The sequence below is a fragment of the Oryza brachyantha genome, chromosome 7 (assembly GCF_000231095.2).
Source record: "Oryza brachyantha chromosome 7, ObraRS2, whole genome shotgun sequence".
NCBI classification, from domain to species: domain Eukaryota; kingdom Viridiplantae; phylum Streptophyta; class Magnoliopsida; order Poales; family Poaceae; genus Oryza; species Oryza brachyantha.
In genome coordinates, this window is record NC_023169.2 from 1,212,598 (window position 1) to 1,237,255 (window position 24,658).

The following is a 24,658-nucleotide window of genomic DNA, read 5'->3' on the forward strand; positions in this document are numbered from 1 at the left end:
AGCAATCTACAAGTTGTAATCCGTGTTGCTCCATTCGGTTGATCGATTTCCTCGCTCCAACAAGTGTTGTTTCCGTGAATCGATTTAGATATTGCTCGAGCTATCGGTGTTTGTTCCGTTTGCTGAATTTGACCCTGACACCGCCGCCGACCACTTCACCAAGGAGGAAGGTTCTGGCCGCCGCGACTTCATCGTCCCGGGCGGCCCACGTCGATCAGGAGAAGCGCTTCGACGATCTCCACGCGGTCGAGGGCTCCATCAAACTCCACGCCGTCCCCGGAGTCCGCCGTTCGTCCTGCCATCGCTGGTCTCCAGAATTTGAATTTTCTCGGTGTCGTTCCGTTTGGGTGGGCGATCGATTTGCTAGTCGGTGTCATTCCGTTCGGGTGGGCGATCGATTTGCTAGTCGGTGTCGTTCCGTTCGGGTGATCGCTTAATTAGCAAGTTGTCGGTGTGTTCGGATCGATTCTATCGTTCTAACCTTCTGTTGTTACGGTTCGGTGAGTCCATTTGCTCGCTTGAACTGATGTTCTTCTGCTTCTGCTTGCTGAATCGAGTTGCAATTGCAAGTTGTAATTGTCTTTGTTCAATTCGGGTGGTTGATTTTGTTGTTCCGACTTCGTTGTTTCATTTCGATGAATCGATTTAGATTTTGCTCGATGTGATCGCTGTTTGTTCGTTTGCTGAATTTGGATTTGTTTCCTTCACCAGCATGGCCAGCCAACGCGACACCGACGGCCACGTCGACCAGGAGGGGCTCTCTGACAACCTCAACGGGCTCCAGGGCTCCATCAACCTCGACGCCGCCGACCTCGGAGCTGCTACCGCCGTACTGCACGACGAAGCGTGCGGCGACGTCGTCGTTACCTCTTCGCCCCCGGTCTTCTCTGCCCTCGCCGCGACGACGACGACCGCGGAGAACCGGCACGTCAATCCAGTACCAAAGCAGCTGACGGACCGCGTGATTGCCGCAATCCTCCTCCGTATCCCGCCCGACGCACCAGCATGGTTGTTCGGCCGCATCCCCGCCGTCTCCAAATCGTGGAAGCGCATGGTCTCTGAGTTGTATTTTCGCAAAATCTACCAGGATCGGCACCGCAAGTCACCACCACTGCTTGGCTTCTTCTACCCGCACAAGTTCGTGATGACCGATTCTCACAGGTACAAAACAGGGCGTTTCAATCAGCTGCGAACTGTCACTCGTCACACTGGATTCTTCAGGACGCCGAACAGTCCGCTCCTCCCCGAGCGCCCAGACTGGCAAGTTCGTGACTCGCGCCATGGACGGCTGCTCATGTGGTCAGGCGACTTGCTCACGGTATGGAGTCCTCTCACAGGCGGGGTGAAGAAAATGGTTCTGCCCGAGCTTTGGGACTTCGATGATGTCTATTGGCAGGCAGCACTTGTGTGCACAACCGAGGGATGCCACCACCTGTTTTGCCATTACGGTCCATTCGGAGTGTTTATGGTGGCAACTCCGAGGGACACATCGGGAGGGATGTTGGTCGCGGCCTTCTACTCCTCCGAGGACGATTGCTGGTACGAGAGTGCCAGCATCGAGAACCTCGGTGCTGTTCTGGCAGCAGATGGTCAGCCCAGTGTCCTTGTTGGCTCCAGCCTTTACTTCCCATGCACTGCCGGTAACAGAATTATCCAGTATGAGATCGTGGGCAAGGAGTTTCATGTGATGGTTTCACTAACACCGGACCGTCCGGTGAGGTCTGTTCTGATCACTATTGATGGCCAGTTGGGATTCGTGGTTATAGAGACTTCACAGACGCTGCGTAGCTGGTCAAGGGCCGATGATGCGTGGATTGCTGGTCCGGTTATATCACTCAGGGAGCAGCCAGATCTCCACGTCCTATCCAGCAACATATGTTATCCAGTCGGATCGGCGGTCATGAGTGGGGTCGATGTGGTGCTCATACTTACAGAGGAGGGTGTGTTTTCAATAGAACTGATATCTCAAACCGTGAGAGGCTTACTTCCATAAACAGGCTCTCCTATGCTTACGCATTTTTTAGCTTTTACCCTGCAGGTACTAACGACCAATCTTTAACCCTCTAGAATTGGAGATTTTCTCTCATCTAATCAATTTGTTCATCTCTCTATAGGTGGGGGAGGAGCATCTGAGAGAAAAAGAAATACTTGTCTCTGCAGATTTTAAGGTAAATTAATCGGTTTTGAGGAGCATATTTCTATAGGGGTTGTTTTGCTGGCAACTAATCCATCGTGATTCGTAGTCGTATTGTCTTTTCGCCACTCAATATTTTTTTGTGGATTATCTATTTTTTTATTGCAGGAGAAAAGATGGCTGAGGGGCCGGGGATGAAACAGTTATGGACAAGGAATAGGATAGGGTGAGGTAGTAGTTTCATATTGAGACTCTGGTTCGTTCTCATTAGTTTGGAGCTAGAGTAGACGTGATGGCATGCCAGTGCTAACTCTGTTGTTTACTTTCTGTTTTTGTAATTGCACAATAAGAGCACTGCCCCTCCTTGCTCTAAGGGGAAAATGGAACTTTGCAGTGAAATCCTCTTATGTTTCCTGCCGTCTTTAGGTTTCATAGCCCTGCTGTTATTAGGATTTATAGGTGTTTCTGTTGATGTTGTAGTGCTGTCAATCTGAAGCATTCTGTAGTTTTACATGAGAGAAACAACTAGCTTAGCCCGAAGGACGAGGTAGGGGAGGGTGCGGCGAGCACACACACCCTTGATAGCGATGAAATTGTGATGTTGCGAGTTTCGCAACGCCGATAGCCCCTCGTGATGTTGCGATTTCAATCATTCGTCTTATTTAAAAGTTATAAAAATATTAATTATTTTTAATAACTTTATTTGTTACGTAGTTGGATCTAAATGTCAATAACAATAAATAGAAAAATGAAAAAGATATATTACAAGCAAATTTCAAACGTGAAATATTATAATCAGATCCAATTGAGTTGGATGGTAGTCCACCCTGAACTCACTTACTCAAAAATAAAGTCATCAATTTAATACACGAGTAAAGTGTTTGTAGCTGTTGCAAACCAACGAATGCATATCTTATTATGTATGAATGAAAGTGCATTGTACTTTTCGCTATGTATGGAGGAATTATAGCTCAAGGGGCTAATGCTGAAACTTTGCTATTTCAAGTTGTATATGGCCAACAATCACATTTTAACGGCTGACTGGCTAAATTTTTTTTATGGGCCTGTGAAGATGCGGGGCTGAAATTCATCTAAGATTATCAGTTTCTGAGTAGGATTATCAATTGTATAACATGGATTATTCAATCTATATGCTGTACTTTTTTGACTCGTATAGCCTCGTGTTTTCCACTCTTTAATTATGATCTGGTTCTTCTATCATGTATTCACTCCGTTTCACAATGTAAGTCTTTGTAGCATTGTTTAGATTCATATAGATGCTAATGAATCTAGACACATATATAAAGTATATACATTCATACATCAATGAATTTAGGCAAAGCTAAAACGACTTATAATATGAATATTATAAACGGAGGTAGTAGCAAGTAAAGAGTTTGTACCATTCGCATGCCATGCAGAATTTTGTCAAAAATATATGGTAGAGACCAGCTTGTCCGTATAGAACTTTAGTTTTTTCGGTTTTGAAGTTATCAAGAACAGTTACTTAATATATGTATTCTTTTCCAAGTATATATTTTTCTCAGGCATGCATGATCAAATAAAATATAAATTACAAAGGAACTTTGGCACAATCTGAAGTATTTTGTTTAACTGTTTTATCCTCGCCTCTTTTTGGACTTGGCTGATTTGAATTAATCACGAAGCTTAACCCTTGTCTTTTCACTTCTACTTATGTTTAATATATAAGCCAAAATTTGAATTATCGGCCTTAAATTTATAGTTAATTATCAATCTTAATTTATCGTTAGTGGTGGCAAATTTGTGGCGTAGACGTGGAGATTATCGACGATCGTGGAAGGAGCAATTTTCCCATCCTTAAGAAGGTACCATAAGGTATCACTGTTTTCTATATAAACTTTGATAGTAATACCTTATGATATCTTCTTAAGGATGGAAAAATTGCTGTTGTGGGAGGGGTCCTATACTCCTAGGAGAGACGATTGTTGAATCTAATCTTGCAGTTAGTGATTGTTATTTTATGAGTCGTTAGCTGAATACAATTGGAGTCGTGTTCTGCCTAGTGCACGATACCAAACCTGAGCCCGAATCGCCAGCAACCCACCGTGCAAGGCGGCAACGCGCGTGTGGCAACAATAGATTAGAGTGGCTGACGTACGGGTCCCACGATGTATTAAGACAGAAATATATATGTACTTTTAAGTAATAAAAAGAAAATTATAAAATTGCTCGATTGATCCATGCTTGTTTGAACATTATAACTAGCATATGTCGCTTTTTTATTTTGTATTCGAGCTTAAATTTTTTAATGTAGAAAATGGATAGTTCCATATACAGGATGAAAACTTGAATAGGCAAGGCCAAGTTCGTGGTAGCTCATTGAGTGTTGCTCAACTTCTCCTTCGTACTAACGAAGGACGATACAAGACTATTTCTCTCTCCACCAATAAAAAACCTACAAAGGCCGCAGCGACGCACGTGTGGCTGCATGCATATGTGCATGGTTGCATGCATGTGGGACCTTTGGATGTATTTGCATTGGTTCATGGATGGCTGGCCAAACTTGCATGGCTGCATGCATAGTGGGACCCACGGCTCATGCGTGGCCTACAGAGAGGCCAGGAAAGCAGCTCGGCCTACCTCGGGTGGGTCCAGGCGGCATGCAAATCCGGCAAGGAGAAGGCCATTGCGTGCGTCGCGACTCGCGAGAGGAGCAGGCCGGGCAAGCCGGAGGCAGCGGAAATTTTTAATTTTATTTTTTAAAATAATTTAGAATTAATTTTGTATTCTAAAAAATCACAAAACTAACCTATTGTCATCCTCTAGTAGGGCCAAAAGGTGAAAATAGCCATGAGGACAAACTGCAAAATTATCCCTTTACAACATACAGGCTAACGTAAGCCAACGGCCCATACAGAGGGTCAAGATGTACCAAGATAGAAATATCTATAGATTTTAAGTTGATATATATATATATATATATATATATATATATATATATATATATATATATATATATATATATATATATATATCCATTTACGTCTAAGGTTCAAAACATCTCTATACATATTTTCGCTCTCACCTAACAGAAAGCATAGTCTCCATACATAGGTGTATCATTCATATGGAATTTAACGGTGTTTGTGCTTTCCGTTGGTTAAGAGCAAAATATGTATGAAGATTTTTCTTTACTTAGACAAGACTAGCAATATATATGTACTAATGCTACGGCGTCATAATATTTTCAGTCATACATTATTTAATTTAAAACTAATTTTCCCAAAATAGATCTAATTGCACCTTAACTTGATTCAAGTCATCTCAAACATACATGTGCTAAAGGATGGTGATATTTAATAATAAAAATCAAATTATTGAAATAAAGTTTATGTTTCAAACATTGCACAATTTTATCTATTCATAGTCATATTTAACCAAATAAATTTTGTGGCAATATGTGTATCATCCACCATGCTTTTAAGGCTTGGCTATATAAAGATATACTAAATAGAAATCCTTTTGAAGAGATGTGCATCGGTCCTTAATCAATGCAATTAGTATCTATCTTCTAATTCAAGTAAAATAAAGTATTTAGGCAAATTTTTGCAATCCCAGTGAATAACGTTATTTTTCACAATCTAAAAGGAATTAAAAAATATTATATACAATTAATCATAAATCTTACGTGTATGTGTACACATTGTATAATGATAGGAGCTATATATTGTATAAATTTATACTTTATAGGAAGTTTATAATATATAGAAAGATTTTATCTATACATGATATATACAAAATTTCTAATACAAGTTTATATTTCTGTTAATGCTAGAATTTGGATAATTGTCGCTGGAGATTAAACTGTGATTAAAGACCGAATCGAACAGGAAACAGGGCAACCGGATAGAAGACCGGGCAGAATATGACTTAGATTTAGCCGATGGAGTATGGATCGGATAAGAAATAGAGTCTGATTAGGCCTAGAATATTATAGATAGATTCGGGAATAATCACAGTCCGTGTAATTTAATTTTATCTGTTAGTTAGAGTTAGTTTAGATTTTTCTTTTATCTCTAAGGTTTTAGAGTCCGATCGAGACTTGTGTGTTGGGGATAGAGTATAAATAGGAGTTTGTCCTTTCTTTTTACCTATTAGGAATCATGTCCGACATGGATTAGCATCCACCCGAGGGTATAAATATGTGTGTCCGGGGTCACTGTAAATCATCTATATCATAATTTAGATCAACTACTTTTGGCGCATCACCACCCTCTTCCGAGATTTCAACTTCGGTGGAACTTGGCACCTAACGCAGGGCTGCATCGCTTCGATCTTCAGCGGAGGGGTAAGTCCATCGTTTCACCGGGCCATAGTAATCGCATCAGCTAGATTAGGACTATCTCGATTCGGTCCGATTGCTAGTTATCGTATCAGTTTCAGCTTAGATCACTTTTGTGTTTTGAGTTGATCTGGTTGACCACCTTGAGTGATTTACATTGGTTTGATATTTGCTATTTATCATATTCAATCTAGCATTGTCTCGGTTGGGTCTGATCTAGTAGATTTCGTTCATCAGATAGTTCATATCAGATTGATGTAATTTGTTAATTGTTTTATCGGAGTACCAGCCGATAAGTTATCAGTCATCAGCTGATTGGCTTGATAGCGATCTAGATCTGTTTAGTATCTAGTTTGACATTGCTAGGTGTAATCTTGAACTGTCTCGGTTGGGTCCCATCTTCTATGATTATTCCTAGTAAGCTAAGTTAAATATTTTATAGATCTTGATTGATTGTCTGCCGTCTGTAGACGATGATGTTTACCGATCTGCATGCTTACTATATTTACATCAATAAAGTAGCTGAGTGTCTTACTGTATTATTTTTATACCAATCGGCTTGATTTCGTTAGATCAGTATTTATTCATGTTGCATCGGCTTAAGAGAATTACATGCAAATTGGATTTAGCCAATCACTGCAAAGCATTCATTGTTGATTATTCCAAGTAATTCATCGGTTTATTTATTAGCCTTATCGATCTTCATGTTTTCTATAATTATATCGTGCTTGACTGCATTGTCTTGGTTAAGTCCAATCTATGTATGTTTGGTTCGATCTGGTTGTAGGGGCTTGTCCGATCGACTAGGATTAATAAGTAACTTGATAGATTATGTTGGTCTAATATTTAGTTCAAATCTATTTCTATTGAGTTTTTGGCTGATCCAAGCTTTTAACAGCCGATTGCTCAGTCTATCGGCTAACCATTGCAGCATCAATATCTGATCGGCTGGATTATTAGTTACCTTTCGGCTATTGGCTTGATAGCCGATCGGCTTGTTTTACTATTTATGTTGTCAGTTGTAGGATCAAACTGACTGGCACACCTGCATATAATTCTAAGAATTTAGGTCCTACACTGGAGCTGTCTAAGATTGACTATTAGGCTTTTGTGTATGACACGTCAGATCATATTTTGACGTCAACAATTTTATAGAAAGTTTCTAATATATTTTATCACGATAGGGTAGATTAGATGATACATACGCACATATATTAAATAAATAATTTAATTTGGACATAAAAGGGTTGTTTATTTATTTTATGAGTGACTTATGATATTGTATATTTGCAATAAAATTCAAAAAATACAAACGTTCAACCATAAGTACGAAATTTAACAGCACCTAAAAAAATTGGACGGAGTAGTACAAATACTATTGTGTCAAAAATAGTTCCTGCGATTACCTATGAGTCAATCGGAACACACACATATTTATAATTTAAATAATATATGTACATATATTATAAAATTTATTTGATACTTGTTTTTTTTATTTGACATTGTTGATCCATTCGTATAATAATATTATACTAATATTATTATGAATTGCAGTAACATGTTGTGTTACTCCAAAATATGTGCATTGTTAGTTACTGTACAATTGTCATAAATGGAGTAATATGGAAATTATGGCCATGAGCATGGGTAGTTTCTAATAGTCTCTTTTTCTTGCATCACATGTTACTGCAAAACTTACAAGTTGCAGTAACATCACAATGAAATTTCACGTCGTGTGACAGTACTCCTAGTACATGTGGAGAACTAAGAGATAGTATTTCTAATCTTTAGAAAACAATATCTCTTGTGTCCTATATTATTTTTAAAAACAATTTTCATCACAATACTTAAAAAATGATTAAAAAATAGATCCATCGGGACTATTTTGATATATTTTAGCTTTCGTATTACTGCAGTATTTCAGACAAGCGAAAGTGAAGAAAGATGAGCTAGGTAAGTCAAAGGATGGGTTTGACCGGTAGAGAAGCACTTTGACAAGGACGGGAGGGGTGTTTTTGTCACGCCCAGAAATTTATACAAAATTTCTAAACAGTAGCATGTATTAAATGTCGGTCCAGGCATCAGCCCGAGTGCACACTATGACAAATTAGTACACAATTCCACGACTTAATACCAAATAAAAACAATTATCTATCGAAATGCAGCGGAAAGAGAAAACAAACTAAACCATATAATCTTCAGCTTCAGCTGGCTATGACGGCTTCGCACCACAGACATTCTCGACGGCGAACTGAACCTCACTTCAACGTTGGGAATAACCTTCTTCTGACACAAGCTCTGGCACTTTCTCTGGTGGGGGAAAGTTAAGCAAGGCTGAGTACAAACCACTGTACTCAACAAGTAATACCCAAGAGAGGATAATGAATGCAATTGGGTAACAAGGATAGGCTAGGGTTAAATTGCACAAAGCAGCATTTATTTAGCAAAACAGTAAATAAAGCAGAGTAATACGAGTAAAGTAAATATTTAAAATGAACATCAACTGTCCAACGTTACACCACGTTGCAATAGGCCTAGACCACTGTCGAACGTTACACCACGTAGCGACAAGGTCAACCTCTGCCCAACGTTACACCACGTTGCGACAGACCCAAACCACTGCCAACGTTAAACCACGTTGACAGGGTCAAACCCGTTCCAAGTTCATCAAGTTATTAAAAGGTTCACTAATCCCAGCGAATCTGTAAGTCCACCCTATAACTGTCACGCCCAGAAATTTACACCAAATTTTTGAACAATAGCATGTATTAAATCTCGGTCCAGGTATCAGCCCGAGTACACACTATGACAAATCAATACACAGTTACACGACTTAAAAACAAATAAAAACAATTATCTATCGAAATGCAACGGAAAAGAAAAACAAGATTAAACAACCTAATCTTCAGCTTTAGGTGGCGATGACGGCTCCACACCACAGGCATTCTCGACGGCGGACTGAACCTCACTTCAACCTTCGAAACAACCTTCTGACGGGAACTCTGGCACTTGCTCTGGTGGGGGAAAAATTAAGCAAGGCTGAGTACAAACCACCGTACTCAACAACACCCAAGAGGGGAAGAATAATGAATGCAATTGGATATCAATGATAGGCTAAGGTTAACTTGCATAAAAACTTTAGTATTTAGCAAAAAAGTAAATAAAATAGACTGAAATAAAAGTAAAGTAACATTTAAAATAATCATCCACTGTCCAACGTTACACCACGTTGCAACAGGCCTAAACCACTGTTACAGCGTTACACCACACTGCAACGGGGTCAACCCTCTATCCAACGTTACACCACATTACGACAGGCCCGAACCACTACCAACGTTACACCACATTGCGTAGGGTCAAACCAGTTCCAAATTTAATCAAGTTATTAAAGGTTAAACTAACCCCAGCGAATCTGTCAGTTCGTCCCATAACCGCGGGCACGACTATTCGAATAGTTTTACTCTGCAGAGGTGTACAACTTTACCCATAAGACATGGCTCCCAAGCATGTTACCATGCCCCAACTTATCACCACGATACCTCAGTACGAAAACCATGATAAGACCTTTCACCTAACCTTCCCCAGACAATCGCACCATACTTCAGGTTTTGCCCCCTCCTTTACACCAAGTCAGGCAGCCTCCTCTTGTGCCTAGGTGAATCCGGAAGCAACATACGACCATCGTTACACCACGATTCCCATCTATACTCCATCACGCCCACCCTTGCCTGGTACGTCTCATAGAGACAAACTAGACTACAAGTCTCACCATTGCCCACTCTGGCTTGCGGTTAGTACGTGTAAGACTTTCAGGGTTTTCTAAGAACCGGTCCTTAATTGCCATGAGCACGACTCTCAAAACAATGTACCCACAGCCCACCATAAGCAATATTTTAATTGTCATTAATCCACATCAGGAAATGAATAATGATCACAATCATTAAAGGTCTATCAAAGAGTAATCAATAATTAAATAAGAATTAGTGAGCTAGTTGAACCAAGCATGACTAAGCATTGCCTAAGCCTATTTCTAGTCAAAATTAACCCTAGGATTACAATAATAAGTGGGAATCAACGGGTATAAAGGTAAAAGCCCAATAGATAAATAAAATAAATAGATTTGCATAAAACGATGCATGTTTGAATGTAAAGCCATGATTTTATAAACATGGGGTTAATATGTTCAAAGAAGGGTGCCACTTGCCTTGCTCGGACCCACGAGGAACTTCTACGACGACTTCGGGAACGAACGGCTCTTCGACAGGCGAAAAACCTACAACAAACAAGGCAAAACAAGCAAAAACAAGCTATAAAACTACTGAAACAGAGAAAGAAACTATTTTTAATGGATTCTTTGCACTTTTCTTGATTTAATGAAACTCGAATGGGCCTAAACAGAGACTAGATGAATTAGTTATGAATTTTAGAAGTTTTCTGGGTTTTTTAGCTAAATAGAAAAGTCCTAAATCAATTATTGCGCAATAATTGAAGGCATGACGTCAGCCACCTGGGAGAGGAGGCCGGTTGACGGTCCGGGCCCACTTGGCAGTGGCACGGCAGAGGGGTCGGAGTATGACACATGGGGCCCACGGGTCATAGGCTCAAAGAGAGAGGAGGGCGATAGGCTGACAAATGGGGCCCACGGGCAGTGAGGGCTAGCGGCTGACAGCGGGCTCCACGAGACAGAAAGGGAGAGAGAGAGCATGGCGGGTGGGCCCGACATGGCAGTGACACAGAACCGACGAGGGGGAAAGAGGAGAGCTCCGGCCGAGCAGGCTTGGGTGGCGGTGGCCGGCGGCGACGGCCGAATGCGCCAACTGGCAAGCGGCGGCGGCGGGCATCGGTGGCAGCGACGACGCAGCAACGCACGACGCCGACGGAGTGGTGGCAGCGCCAAGCGGCAACCTGCGCGGTGGCGAAAAGGCGCAGCGACGATGGAGGCAGCGGGGCCGGTGGGCGTCGGTGAGGACGACGACGCCGACGAGGGCGACAGCGCGGGCTCGGAGGGCAGACGTGGCAGCGAGCAGCGCACGACGATGGTGCAGGCGGCACAGATGCGCTGCAGCCGGTGCGTAGGCGGTGACGGGCGTGCGCAAGCGGGCGAAGTGACGCGGCGGGCGGCGGCGCGGCACGGCACGCGCGGAAGTCGGCGGCGCAAGCCAGCGCACGGCGGTGCGAGCGGGCGAGATGGGCAGGGGCATCGAGGGGCAGCGGCGAGGCGTGGGCGAAGAGAGGGGAGTGGATGGGGAAGGGAAGCGACGATGACGGCCGGGAAGGTGGCGGCGTCGGCGCAGCGGAGGTCGGAGAGTAGGAGAAGGGAGAGGTGGCAGGAGGGTGGACCCGACGACGGTGGTGACAGCGCACGGCGACGAGCCGATGACGCCGCGGCGAGGCAACGAGAAGGCGCTCGGTGGCAGAGACGGTCGAGCGGCGAGAGAGGAGCGGGGCGATAGTGCGAGAGGGAGATGAGGAAAGGGAGGATGCTCACCGGCGATGGGGAAAATGGCGACCGGCGCCGACCGGCGGGAAGCGGCGGGCGGCGCGGACCGGTGGAGAACGGCGACGGCGCGTCGGAGGGCGGCGACCGGAGCGGCGGTGTCAGCCGAGCGGCGCAGGGCGTGACGCGGTGGCATCGCCCTGCGGCATGGGCGAGGGAGAGGAGGAAGATGGAGGAGATCGGCTCACCGTCGCGAAGATGATGTCACCGAGGGCGGGGTGGCACCGTGGCGGCGGCGCGGCGCACGAGCGACGGTGGTGGCAGAGACGTCGCTCGGCGGTGGCGCGGGGCAGCTGAAGGGAAGGAGCGACGGCGTGACTCGAGGGGAAGAGCGGCGGTAGCTCAAACAGGCGAAGGGGGAGCCGCGGCAGCCAGGGAGGCGATTTAAAGGTGGCGGCGTGAAGATGCGGCCTGTTAGAGATATGATCCGAATTATTATATGTAATGTATTTGCATTATATTACTAGTTTCATACTAGATTTTTCCTAACCGTTTCCTACTTGGAGTAGGAGTAGGATTAGTTTCCTAATAGGATTTTGTTAACCTTTTTCTATTAGGACTCTCTGATTTTCCCTTATATATATATCCCTTGTAAGCTGCACGGGAAGGGTGCGACGGCCCGGTGTATTCCCCTGCTATTGTAATCATCACCTCATAGTGGTTATTGCCTGTTGGCGCTCGTGGTTTTTTCCCGTAAGGGTTTCCACGTTAAATCTGCTTTCTCGGTTATCTGGCCAATTTCCCTAACACGGTCGGCGGTTGCGCGCGGCGGTTGGCGGCGGCGCATAGGTCGTGGGAAGGTTGTTGGCGACGCGGCCGGGAAGAGCGACGCGGTCGTTGGGCCAGCACGGGCAAAGTGGCATGGACACGACGGCGGCGAACCGGCGAGCGGATGAGGCGCGCTGCAGCACGGGACAGGGCGCAGCCACGGCGAGGGCGTGTCCGACGTGACGAGCGATGGGCATGGGCGCGGCAGCGGCGCAAAGCAGCCACCGGCGACGGCAACTCGCGTGGCAGCGACGGTGGTGACCGAGGCAGAGGCGGCGCGGAGGTAGCGCTAGCGGCGACGCGAGACGTCGGCCACGCGGCACGATGGAGCGACTACGCCACGTGCGACGAGCGACGGCTTGACACGCGCAGCGGCGGAGCAGAGGCGACGCGCGTCGTGGCGGCGAGCGAGGCGGCTATGGCGTGGGGTTCCCGCGAGACAGCAGCGGAGCGCACGGCGAGCAGTGGCGACGCGGCGAGCAAGTGCGCGCACGGGAGGGCGCGGCGCATCCGGTATGGCGGAGCGGGGCGACGCGACGGGCGTGTGGGGGCAGAGGGGCAGCCGAGCGCGACGGCGCATCGGTGGCATGCAGCGTGCGGCGCGAGGCGGTGGCGGCAAGGCCAATGGCGCGGGCACGGCGGAGCGCGGCCGAGGCGGTGGGCGCTGGCGCGACGTGCACGGCGTGGTAGTGGCGAGGCGCGCGTGGCACGTCGGCGGCGGAAGCTTGGGGTCGCGACGAGCGCGTGCAACAGCGAAGTGCGTGTGCGAGGGCGCGCGGCAACGCGCGGGCTCTGGCTGGAGGTTGGGGATGACCCCGACAGGTGTGGTCCACCTATCGGCGACCAAGAGGGAGGGAGGCGAAAGGGACCTGGGTGCGAGGGAGTTGGGCTGCGGCCTCTAGGCCGCAGGCCTGCTGGCCGGGAGGAGAGGGATAAGGAGTGGGCCGAGGGAGGCGATGGAGACTTCGAGCACGGGTTGGGTCACAGCTCGGGAAATCGCGAACAGAACGCGCATTCACACGACAGAACCGAAACGCGCACAAATCGGAGATTCGTACGATGAATTAGATCCGAAACGCGAAACCGTGCACTGTTAGCGGAAAAACGACGGGATTTTAACGACCCTTTAAATCAAGATGTAACGACTCGCTAAACTGGAAACTAAACGACTTTAACGTTAAACCAATCTACGTGTACAAATTTGAATTTCATACTGTAGATCAATCTCACCCTAGCTAATAGATTAGAAAATCTAAGCAATTACATGATAGATTAATAATAGATTGCTTCGCAAGAATAAAATATATGCGAACCTGAGATTTAGTGGAGAGATTTGGTGAATGGCTGCTGCGAACAGGGATGCAGGAGGGGAGCAGGAGGCAGCTGGAGATGCACGAGAGAGGGGGACGAGGGAAAAGAGGCAAGGCTGTGGGGGTATTTATAGGGGAGAGCTAGAGATAAATCTAGTTATTCATCTCCTATTAAAAATGAATAGATAAGATTTCAAAGAGATAAGAATTGGAGTCTTAATAGATAATTAATAGATAAGGAATCGATTTTACCGTGATGGGGGAGAGGTGAGGCTGTCACGGCTTGGAGGGGGGAGGGACGCATGCACAAGAGGGAGAAGAGGAAGAGATGTGCGATCCTAGGGGCAGGGGGAGGATCGCACGTGGCAGCGAGGGAGTTCGGCCACGGAGGGAAAAAGAAAAAGGAAAAACAAAAGGGAAAAAGGAGAAAGAAAGAAGGGAGAAAGAAAGGAAAAAGGAAGGAGGGGAAAAAAAGAAATTGCTTCCAATTTTGCCGATTTTTATTAAGTTTATTAGAGCAAATTTTATTTTCTAAAATTTAAATATAAATCCTATTAATAATTTAAAACGTTTTTGGGGCATTTTAAAACGTTCCGAAAAGCTTGCAATTAAATTAAATTAAATTACATATGGTTTTCTCTTGAACTTTAATTAAAAAACTTATTTTTAATGCATTATTTAATTAATCCTTGGCTAGGGTAAAACTCAGGGCATGACAATAACCACGGGCACGGCTATTCGAATAGTTTTACTCTGCAGAGGTGTACAACTTTACCCACAAGACACAGCTCCACTACACTTGAACGTGCGCCGGTGTATCACCATGATACCACAGAAAGGAATTGTGATAGGATCCGTCACATAACCCTCCCTATTTAATCGCACCGTACTTTAGGTTTCACCCCCTCCTTTACACCAAGTCAGCAGTCCCCTCTTGTGCCTAGGTGAATCAGGAAGCGGCAGAGGCTTTCATTACACCACGATTGCCTGTCCATACTCCATCACGCTCACCCTTGCCTTGGTATGTCAAATAGTTCGAAGACATGCTTCAAATCCCACCTTACCCATTTCGGCATATGGTTAGTACGTGTAAGACTTTCAGGGTTTCCCGAGAACTGGTCCTTAATTGCCATGGGTGCGACTCTCAAAAACATACAGCCACAACCCACCATAAAAAATATTTTAGTTGTATTTAATCCACAACAGGAGATTAATCATGATCACAACCATTAAAGGTCCATCAAGTCTGATCAATAATTAAATAAGAATTGGTGAGCTAGTTGAACTAAGCATGGCTAAGCATTGCTTAAGCCTATTTCTAGTCAGATTAACCCTGGGATGACAATGAATCAACGAGTATAAATAAAGGTAATACCCAATAGATAAATAAAATAATAGGATTGAAACAATGTATGTTTGAACGTAAAGCGAGGGAAATTTTATAATCGGGTCAATATGATCAAAGAAGGGTGCCACTTGCCTTGCTCAGACCCACGAGGAACTTTGGCAATGACTTCGATGACGAACGGCGCTTCAACGGACAAAAAACCTACAACAAACAGGGCAAAACAAGCAGAACAGGCTATAAAACTACTGAAACAGAGAAAGAAACTATTTTTAATGGATTCTTGGTATTTTTCTGGATTTAATGAAACTTGAATGGACTAAAACGAAGACTAGATGAATTAGTTATGAATTTTAGAAGTTTAACTGTGTTTTAAAACTAAATAGAAAACCTTAATGCATTTATTGCGCAATTAATTAGAGGGATGACATCAGCACAGGAGAGAGAGGTTGTGCTGACAGGATGGGCCCACTGGGCAGTGATACAAGGCGGGGAGGAGGCACTAATAGTGGGGCCCATGGGGGAGAGAGACAAAAAAGGGAAAGGGAGAGCTAAAGCTAACAGGTGAGTCCCATGGTTCGTTGAGAGAGAGAGGGTATGACAGACGAGGCCCACAGGACAGAGAGAGGAAGACTGACATGGGGACCCCACTGCCCCCAAAAGGGGTGGTGACCGGCGGGTGGGCCCCACCGGTCATTGAGAGGGAGCAGAGGAGGGAGGGGATCGCCCGGGCGAACAGAGGGAGCGGGCGACGATGTGACCCTGCCGGCGCCGAAGCGCCGCACGCGCCCTCCTCCCCCAGTCGGGCCGCCTCGGCCCAGTGCTCCGTCTCCACTGGGGAGGGGTGTTTTGGACCCTTAAAAAGAGGTAGGAGGTGGGTTTGGACCTTAAGAGAGGAGTGAGCTATAGAATAGTTATTCGTGTACATAATAGTTTTGGATTAGTTTGGACTCACACGATAACCATCTAAGAGCATCCCTAGAGGATCAACTATCACATTCTTCATTCTGAAAATAGAGGATGGAGAGTAAAAGTTGAGCTCCAGCAAAACATCTATCTCATTTTCTACTTTTGGATGTTGTCCATATTATGAGAGAGAAAAGTCATATTTAGATGTTATCTCTCTATCTCCAAAGAGATATAGATGATGTCATACATAGATGATCTGATGGAGTACAAAGAGATATAAAGGATGAAAAATTGTTTTAGATAATCATTCAAATGAAGATATGGATGACCAAATTTAGATGGGCTGTTGGCGATGCTCTAAGGACGCTCGTGCTCATCTAATAGACAAAATACTTGTAGCGCTACGACCGTGAGGTCCTAGGTTCGATCCCTAATAAATGTCACTTGTACCTTCTTTTTTGAAGGCAACATGTAGAGGTGGAAGAGGACGCTCTGTCAGAGTGCGGTAGCATTACGGCTAGCTGTAGGTCAATGAAATTGGTTATCTACCTGTTGACGTAAAAAATTAACCTAATGACATGTCACACACGTGGACCTGAAAGACATTCTTAGATTGCTTTGGTGCATAACCTAATTCTTGAAATTTTGAAAATAAACAGGCACGACAGTCAGTTTGACCCTACAATTCACAAGATATGAAAATATAGAGAAAGCGTTAAACCTAAAGACTCTATCGCCTAGATGACTCATGTCACTTTAGGACCCTAGCCGATAGAGTGTCGGTCGACTCTGTAGGAATTTTATGATAGGTAAATATAATATACTTTATCGGCTAAATTATGTATAACAATCAACAAACTAGCTAATCAGCTAATTAATCCTAGAAGATCAGAGTTAACCGAGACAGTTCTAGAATCAACCAATGATCGACCCATTTATCAATTGTTATTCATGCAATCAGCAGCCGACAAAGCTTGTTATGAATTTAAACAAGAAAAACTGGATTATTAACTAAACAATCAGCACAAAGCAGTATCAAGAAAGTTCGTATTTCTAAACCTAGAAGATCAGATTAAACCATGTCAGTTTAGGTTTAAACATATCTAAGCATTAAATCAACACAAAATTGCATAATACTAATAATTAACTATTAATCCAGCATGTTTCATCAAACAACTTGTCAAACTTATCAAATCAATGCTTCTTCTACAACCAGATTGGATCAAATTAACATAGATCCGACTGAACCAAGACAACATGCAATCTGAGCCGATATAACTATAGACGAGACTACAATCTATACACTTTGATAAATTGATCACTGAGACAATTGTTGATGTCAAAATGTGAACGTTGATGTGTCACACACATTGGCCTGGGATTCACTTCTCAAAATGTTTCAATGCAGAACCTAAATATTAGAAACCAGGCGTGTCAATCAGTTTGATCCTGTAACTGACATGAAAAGATAGGAAAAACAGTTAAACCCAAAGACACCATCGGCCTAATAGACGATATCGCTTCAGGGCCATAGCCGATACGTTAGTGATGAGGACATCAACGCCATCAATACATCCACGCCCGCACAAGTATAACTTCATGGTCATATTACCCGTGCTCATGCCCGTTAACTCAACTATCAAGTGAGTTCTTTCTTGAGTTCATGTTCCTCTACTTTATACCCCGGAGACACGGTGCACTATTGTTATGCTAAGGAACGATGGAGAGGAACCAAAGGGGCAAGGATTTGCACGGAGTGGATTTGTACTGCAGGACAGCGGCAACTTCTGACGGCTGCCACAACTTCATGCGAACTCCGATTTGGGCGTACAAGTAATTCGTGGAAAGCTTATCAAGTCTATTTTCAAATGGATCCAACTACATGTCGTTATCTGTTTTGGAGCGGCCGCTATTGTTGTTTTACTTCGGACTATTTTCTGTCTATGGGTGTTGAGTCACCTCTTTTGGCCCAATGGGCTGTGTATCAAGTTGGGCCCATTAGGGGCGCATCCTAGGGTTAGAGCACAACCCTGTAGTCGTTCTTTCCTTCTATTTATACCCTAGCCGCCACCAAGACTGGTGGGTTTTTGTTTCTGCAAGTTAGCTTTTGCTACTTCCTTGTACATGTGAGTTGGAGCAACTACTCGGATACTTGTTCACAGAATCCCACTATAACAATATTCATCTTTGTGCTTCATATTTATCTCGCAATTAAGTTGTCTATTTACTTGTTCTTGCTAGTTCTTCGATTGCACGCAGGACAAGTGCCCTTGTGGCCAGCGTCGCACACCGCAAGATCGGGGTGACCAGTGGACGTGGTGTATTGGTTGCTAAGGCGCAGCGTTCTTAGACAGCTGTAGTCGAGCCGTTAACATCATCCCCACTTCAAATGAGTTATCCTCTCATCGAAAGATCGGGCACCAAAAAGAAACCCTCGCGGGTCTTCATCAATTAGACAATATGCTTTATAGGAATTTCATGGTATCATGTGAAAGTATGCCCTATCGGCTAAATTATGAGTAGGATAATAAATGATTCAATCAACTAACTTATCTTAAAAGATCAGACTTAACTGAGACTGTTTTAAGATTAATCGGTCAATCGGACCGATTTAGTACTTATCACACATGCAGTCAGCAGCCGATAGGACACTAAACGTGTAAATTAAAGTAAAACTAGATTGCTATGCTAATTATCAGCATAAAACAATAACAACCAATCGCATACATACTCACGCAAGACCTAGAAGATCGGACTAAACCAAGACAGTTTGGATCTAAACATAACTATGCATGACATCGGTGTAACATTGCAATGTACAAATAATTAAATACCAAACTAACGTAATCCATCAATTCGCCCGCTAAACTTAGTAGATCGGACAAGCTTCTATAGGCAGACCAAACCAAACTTACATAGATTGAACCAAACCAAGATAGTATGCAGTCAGATTCGAGATAACTAAAGCATGAAGATCTATAAGCTTAATAGGTAAACCGATGAATTACTTAAAATAATTCTGGCTAAAACTCCAGCGATAAGCCCTCACGAGTACTTGATATGATCTGTTAATACAAACCCAACCGACTAGATTGATCGGACTAAACGAGGCAGAATCAAGTTGACTAGACTCATATTGGCAAGCTGAATAAAGAACTTGTGAGGTCTTGATCGAGAACCTACCACTACTTCCAATCAAGAACATATCAAAAGCAACAATAAGCCTCAGGTAAATTGTCGAACAACTAGGCAGGAGATCCAATTAAACTGATACAGTCCTATCTAGCGGATTGACGAGTTGAAAAACAGGAACTACATTGCGAAGCTGACAAACCTCGCACTGAGAGTTCGCTCCTATCAAAAAGTTGGCGATGCGCGAAGATGTGTGGATTGAATTGCTCATTTATTTTACAAAGCTACGGGATACCTTATTTATATCCCAGGAAATAACTAACCTAACCGGATAAGGATCTGTATATAATAACTAATCTATTACACACAAACTCTTATTAAAGATAAAATCCTAAAAAAAACTCTAACATATAGCTAAACTACTTTACATGGACTCTGATTAATACCAAATCTGTCCACAACCTTCCTCGGGACCAATCGGACTCTGTTTCCCATCCGAGTCGAACTCCATCGGCTGAATCCGAGTTGTATTCCAATCAGTCTCTGTCCGATTACCCTGTTTTCTGTCCAATTCGGTTGTTAATCACGATTTAATCCTCAACAGTAATTATCCAAAATCTGGCGTTGACAACACTATGATAATACTGGCTAAAACTCCAGCAAAATGAACATGAAAGCATTCAATCTGATCTATAAACATGAATTCAGAAAACATAATTGATCGGACTAAACCGAGATAGAATTGCATCTACTAAAATCATACTAATAAACACAATCAAGTTCAAGCATAAACCTTGATCAAGGGAAAGTCATTACTCCAAGCTAGAACATAGATCAAAGTAATCAAAAACCTCAAATAAATTGCTGAATAGATTCAATAGAATATCAGACTAAAGCAAGAAAGTGCTATCTAATCAATCCGACGGATTGACAAGCACGAACTTACATTGTAATGTCGATTAACCTTGCACCGAGAGCTCGCTTTGTCGAAATAGGTGGCGATGTGCCGAAACAATTGTACTGATGTGTGATTGATAGCTATTACAAACTATGGGTTCTATATTTATACCACTAAAATTAACTCAAAATAGATACAGACTCATATTTATTAACTAACTTTAACACGAATAGACTCTATCTTTTCTAATAAGATAAATACCGAAACTAGAAACTACTATTTACATGTATTTGTTTCCGTGTAGACTATTTTTTTCCTAAATCGTTTTCATTTGTTTTGGATCCTCAATTGGACTCTTCTCTAATTCAATTCACTTGTTACTCGGACCCAATCCTTAGTCCGATTCACCTTTGAATTGATTGTCCGATTACCTTGCTTAATCCGATTCGGTTTTATTTTCACGATTTTGTCTCTAACGGCTAAAATCTAAATTTTGTCATTAACACTATACCCTATAGTGCACCAATATGAGTCCTCACTTCTATAATCAAGTCTTCAATACAACGATCAATATTTAGTTGTCTCGAAATAAACAGCCTAGATCAACTTTAGACCCCTTCCACATATCTCGTGGCCACCAGCCCACCAGCCTCTCTCACGCTAATAGCTGCCTCCTCTGAACCCTAGCTGCCGTCGAACTGCTGCAGCCGCCACCGCCACCGCGCAGCCACCACCGCCACCGCTGATCCATCGTGCTATCTCCATCGCGTGGAAGGTCCTTGTCGAGGTGCCGTCGTGCCAGCTCCACCGTCGCCTCCTCCCCGCCTCCGCTCCTGGCTCGCTTCCGTCGACGCTTGTGCTCCCGGCCCGCCTCCGTCGGCGCCTCCGCTCTCAACCCCGCCTCCAGCACCGTAGCCTCGTCCTCCAACGCTGCCGCCGCCACCCCTCAATTAGTGCCTCCGCTCCCACCCCTGCCTTCAACGCCACCACCTCCTTCAATGCCGACTCGGCTCCCGCCACAACCATCACCCACCATCTCTCCCTCTCTCTCTCGGCCTCCTCTCCTTCTCGACGTCGCCAAGAACGGATCATCGTCAATGCCACCGCCTCCGACGACCTCTGGCTCAACATAGGTGAGGTGATAATCTTCAGGTATTATATATACATTTTTCTTTTAGCTAACCTTGCGTTGATGGTGAGGTGATTGGATTGATTTTTTAAAAGCTCATCGAATTCCTAATTTTGATTGATTTGTTGAAGGTTGGGTTGATGACTGCCAACAAGTTTGTCCTCACCGCCGAGCTTGTTGTTCAAGGCAGATCCGGGCGTGGTTTTTACACAGTACGCGTTCAAGACGGTCACGCAGCAAGAACTCTGTCTACGTCGTCAATTAGGAGAAATAGCCGGTAAGTTCTTTGATCTATCAAGCAAAACAACGATAGTAATATTATCTACACTTCCAGTCATGGTACGAACAATCCTTCATATATTCATATCTGATATCCCAGTGCCATAGCAACGATATCATACATCATATATAAGCTTTGGTTCTGTTTTACTATCATACGGAGCACAACATAATGCTAATTCCAAACTGTTGACGCTAAAAACATTATCATGCATCAAGTACTAATCAGTAATAGTATTGCTTAAAACTATATCTTTACTATCTAGTTTCACCGGTCCTTCCTTCTCCCTACCAACATTATAACGAAAAAAGTAAAAATATACAAATCACACACTCACGCAGCCAAAAAAGAAAAAGAAAACAAAAAAGTAAAAGTAAAAACACGACACACTCACGGCCGTGCTAATGCTACGATGTCATAATATTTGCATTTATATATTATTTAATTTTGTTAGTTAAACTATTTTTTTCAAGATAGATCTAATTGCACCTTACCTTGATTCAAGTCATATATCAAACATACATGTACTAACGTACGGTGATATTTAATAATAAAAATTAAAGCATTGAAATAAAGGCGTCTGCGCTCCATGGACGACCAAGGCGTCTGCGCTCCATGGCCGGAGCTCCCGCCGGAGCTGGCAGGCATAATCTTCGGCCGCCTGCAGTCATACAGCGACCGCGTCCGCTTCCGGGCCGTCTGCCGTGCGTGGCGCCTCGCCGCGCGGCATCAGCACCCGCTGCCGCCGGTGCTCCCCTGGCTTCGCTTAGACCGCACCACCTTCCAGAGCCTCCCCGACGGCGAGGTCCACCGCCTGCCCGTCCCCAGCGAGCTGCCTCCGGGCACGGTCTGCCGCGGCGCGTTCGATGGCTGGCTCCTCTACGAGAGCGGCGAGCAGCGGGAGCGCTCGCTGAGGAACCCTATCACCAAGGCCAAGATTGATCTGCCCTACCACTGCGACGTCGTCATCAACCCCGACTTCTACAACGACGGGCTCTACACCACCACCGTGTCCCTGCACGAGGCCGTCCTGCGCAAGATCGTCGTGTGCTCGCCGGACTTCGTCGCCGCCATCATCGACTACGGCGATGTTCTCTTCCACCGCCCGGGCATGCACTCAACCTGGTCATTAATGGCCGCCTGCCCCGGCTTCGTGCACGACATTGCCTTGTACCGCGGCAAGCTCTACCTCGTCACAGGCCACGGGGAGCTCGCCGTCCACGACTTTACCTCGACGCCGCAGCATAGCAGCCGCCATGGATCATCAGCAGATCAGGATTCTTGCGTCGACACCGTGATCGACACGCCGCCTCCTCTTAACAAGCAGAGCCTCCCTGAAAGACACTTCTGGGACTGCATCTTCTACCTCGTCGTGTCATGCACCGGCGAGCTCCTGATGGTTCGATGGCGGTGGTGCCTTCCCGGGGTTATCCATTTCCGCCGTCGGTGCGCCGGCGAGCTGAGCAAGGGGATCGAGGTGGACGTGTTCGAGGCCGACCTGGAGAAGCGCCGGTGGTCGGAGGTGAAGGAGCTAGGCGAGCAGGCTCTCTTCCTCGGCACCACCTGCTCCAAGGCGCTTCCATTGCCGGACCATGCCAACTGCGTTTTCTTCCTGGGCTTGAACGTGACCCGATTTAGCCCCGACGGGACGGTCGGCGGTATCGGCGACTGCGCCTACTGCGTGCATGACATGAGGAACGGCACGTTCAGCTTCGATAATCTGGCGTCCATCAAGAGAGATTTTGAACGATCGAGAGACGATTGGTTCTTCCCTTGTGATGGGATTGAAACATGAAAATCATCGCTGCTGCTATCACGCCGAAGTCCCTACTTTGAACTTGTATTTTGTTATTTTTATTATAACATTTAGAAGTCTAATTTGAACTTGTATTTTATGGTGTGATATATAGCTCATATTAATCCATTTTGTCAATTTTTTCATATTTTTTATAACAATTTAGACCATATTAGTTTTTTTTTCATATTTTTACATAGCAATTTAGATAACATACAAGTAAGTAACAGATGGATAACACCAAACCATATGGCATATGCCATCGGTGCTCTTTGCAAGAATCAACGAAGAATTCAGTATTTTCATCCGTCAAAGCGAGACGTTTCCGTCACTTCCTTGAGACATGACGCTTCCTGAGACGGTGTCTCCGCTGCTCGCCGTCGTCGTCGCCCATGGGTTCGTCGCTGTTGCCGGATCCGCCATGAGATGCAGGAACAGGTTCACCGGAGGCACGACGTCCATCTCGCCTTCCAGCATCTTCACCACGGCGCTCATCGGTGGCCTCGCCTCCGCCGGCCGCTGCTGCACGCACCAGAACGCCACCTGGTACATGATCCTCTCCGCCGCCTCCTCGCGCTGCTGCTCGTCGTCCGCCACGGTCACCGCAGCCTCGCCGTCACCGCTACATATCTCGCCGGTCGGATTGACGACGGCGTCGATGAGCTCGCCGCGCTCGAACTTGGTCCACGCAACCATCGGGAATTAACCACTGCTCGCTCTCCGGCGCGGCCTCGTCGAAGTTCCTCCTCCGGCCGACGATCTCAAAGAGGAGCATGCATGCCGAAGCTGTACACGTCGCACTTCTCCGATACGCCCGACTGCATCCACATCTCCGGCGCGGCGTATCGGAACTTTTCCACCGTCGCGTTCCTCATCACATGGTCGGGCACCAGTGCACAACGGCGTAGTGCGCCGTCGCCTTTAGCTCGGCGGCCACCGCGGTGGCGCATCTCTCCGTTCGCCGGTACATGTAGACCAGCCATGCGGCGAACAGCACCACGAATACGATCGTGCCAAACTGCCAATCACTGGCATTTCGGCGACCACCACACCATGCAAATCAAGCGAGAGAAGCAAGTGCCATTGTGCCAAGAAATCAAACAGCCAGCGCACACGCGAATATGATGGAGATCGAAT

At 45.2% G+C, this 24,658-nt stretch overlaps 1 protein-coding gene across 1 annotated transcript; it reads left to right on the top strand.

Annotated features, from left to right (window-relative positions):
- The first annotated feature begins 22,315 nt into the window (after window positions 1–22,315).
- LOC102706582 (F-box protein SKIP23-like) lies at window positions 22,316–23,521 on the top strand. The gene has a single exon (XM_006658203.1). It carries the CDS (start codon window positions 22,316–22,318, stop codon window positions 23,519–23,521), a length of 1,206 nt encoding a protein of 401 aa, XP_006658266.1.
- The last annotated feature ends 1,137 nt before the right edge of the window (window positions 23,522–24,658 follow it).

Coding starts and splice junctions, on each gene's coding strand:
- LOC102706582 (XM_006658203.1), top strand. CDS start 22,316: ATGGACGACCAAGGCGTCTGCGCTCCATGGCCGGAGCTCCCGCCGGAG.